Source organism: Penaeus japonicus, unplaced genomic scaffold (genome assembly GCF_977035675.1).
Source record: "Penaeus japonicus unplaced genomic scaffold, GWHDUDI00000001_assembly GWHDUDI00000030, whole genome shotgun sequence".
Classification (NCBI taxonomy): Eukaryota; Metazoa; Arthropoda; class Malacostraca; order Decapoda; family Penaeidae; genus Penaeus; species Penaeus japonicus.
Window position 1 is genome coordinate 2,051,105 of NW_028234432.1, and position 2,500 is coordinate 2,053,604.

Consider the following 2,500-nt stretch of genomic DNA (forward strand, 5'->3'; position numbering starts at 1 on the left):
ACGCACAATAATCGCACTTTTACATTGCCAACTAGCTACCAGCAACAATATTGAAGAGTGACGCATAAAATAATCCACATTGCAGTTAAGATTCGAAACAAAGGCAGAAATGGAAAAGGTTAAGGTCACGGTCGTAAGTCATCACGCAGGTGTAAATAAAGGGCGAAATGTAGTCGGAAAAAAAATATATGTCATTGATATATTACAAGAAAGGTCGCGTTTTCAGTTATCCATTACAATTTTTCATATTTTTCCAAGAAAAGAGCTGAAATCCCGCATTTTCCAATGAATTTCCCACAATGTCGAGTTTTGTTGCTATAGTAAACATTATCAAATGATAAATAGAGTCACTGATATTAGGGTTGGCGAGTTCTATATCACAACTGGTGGAAAGTGGACGTTCCTTGAACGGAACACCAAGGAGCTCCATGCAACATGTCTTTTATTTCCAATTTTACCCATTTTAGTCTTTGTGACAATTTTGTGTTCATATGATTATAATGTGGAACGACAGTCAACAGCTTTGAAAAAAATATAATGTAAAAAACAAAAGACAGCAGATGACAGAATACACAAACTCCCACTTACTTTCGATCACTTCAAAAAGATGTTCAAGGAGTTAGCTGACCCTCTTGCCTTGACAAGAGCAATAGATGAAGCTATGCAATTGCATTACGGTCGCCATGTATTCAAACAGTTCATCAGAGGAAAACCTATTCGGTTATGGTGCATCTGCTCCTGAGAGCATTCTGATTTCATGGCATTGCATGAAGGAGGAGATTCTGTGCATGAAGATGGTCTCACAATGGGAGAGTCGGTTGTTCGAATGTTGGCAAAAGGATCTGTCCCTCCTGGAAGGATTGGGTAAACAGACACTCGTTTTCCAATCCCTCTTCTCGAGCTATTCAGGGAAGAAAATGTAGGCCTGACAGAAACGTTTAAACAAGATACATTTAGAAATGCTCCTCTATCGGAGTCTTTGCAGAAATATTTAAAAAAGCTAGTGGAATGACAAGAGTGATATGAGAAATAGTTACCATTCTACAATCTATGAGCATTCCATCGTACAACAAGGGGATGGAGGGAGTTGATTTGTTTGCTCAGTTCCGTGGATGTCCCCTGTTGGCCACAATACCACAAAAATAATCTATACTTAATCATTTTCAGTAATTTCGTACAATATGTAAGAGACACTAAAGTTATGTTTTGTTTCAAATTAAGTAATTTTGTACAATATGTAAAAAGGTACCCAAATTTCATATTTTTTTCAAATTCATTTACTGTAATAATTCAGGATGAAATCTTCTTGAAGGAAAAGTAAGTAAATAGGGTAAATAAAGGCGAATCGGGTTGGAACAAAGTAACAAAGAAAATACCAACAATAAGTCTATATTATGAAACGGAATAATTAAGTTTTCGTAGGGGTAGCAAATACACTTCCATTGTAATCCTTGAAGGTCCATCATAAATCTCTAAAATGCTAAAAAGAAAACACTAAATTCCTGTATATTTATCAGTTTTAGGTAGAAACCAGCAATATAAGTAAACATGAAAGAAATGTTTAAAAATCATGCTTTCGTGGGTTAATACTATACATAATGGAATCTACCTTCATACAACTGTCGGTGTGCTTGGCATCAATTGTGCAAAGTAAATCAAAGAAAGGAAAGGTATTCTATTGTGAAATGAGAGGTTCAATTTCCGGCAACTAGGGCAATTGTTGGTCCTCTTGAAATCCGCTGTATGTTGCCTCCGTCATCCAGAAGCAAGTCAGTTCATCGTCCATTTGACTTTTGTAGTTTGTAATAGTTTCTGATTGATTTTTGCGTGTATATTGACATTTTGCGTATGTGTACAAGCACACGCGTTCGTGTGTCTCCAAGATATTCCTCATTTCAAAAATGTAAAACATGATGCACATTCGACATACATAATTCGTTTCAGATATACGTGTTCAATAACAGGAAATTTGGTATGGCATCTGCCTTTCTTTGATCAGTGTCTGTATACGGGCGGATCATGAAGGATATAAGCAAGCAATGGTAGAGCACACTTTAATTTATTTGACAGAAGGCAGTTTCACTTGTTGAAATCAGGTACAAGACTATATCATGGTTCACTAACTGTCTCTATGTTAAACATATATATCATAAAAATATATTTTAGTAATGTGAAAAATAGAACTTTTTTTTTCTTTTTAACAAAAACTAAACAAGTGACAGCTCCCAAAGACCCGTTACCCATGTTCTGAGTGAGTGCAGTTCTGGATCTGTGGGTGTGTGTGAGTGTGCATGTTGCACCTGCAGACTTCCAGTCTTATTTCTTATCCTTTCCTGTCACTTTCCAGTCACTGGCATCTACTAATGCTATTTGTGCGCTTGACATGGAAACTATTTCTAATATGAATTACAGGAAAAGGGAGGGATGAAAATGGACTGGAAACACTGCGATCAGGAACTCATTATGCAGGGATGCAGCACTTGCAATTTTGGTTGAAGCA

At 36.5% G+C, this 2,500-nt stretch overlaps 1 protein-coding gene across 1 annotated transcript in view; it reads right to left on the reverse strand.

Annotated features, from left to right (window-relative positions):
- Window positions 1-2,043: 2,043 nt before the first annotated feature.
- The window catches only part of LOC122264630 (uncharacterized), a 1,724-nt gene continuing 1,267 nt past the window's right edge, over window positions 2,044-2,500 (reverse strand). The window contains exon 3 of the mRNA XM_043033639.2: window positions 2,044-2,500. This exon is cut by the window's right edge and continues 521 nt beyond it. Coding sequence (XP_042889573.1) covers window positions 2,462-2,500 — 39 coding nt within the window. The 3' untranslated portion in view covers window positions 2,044-2,461.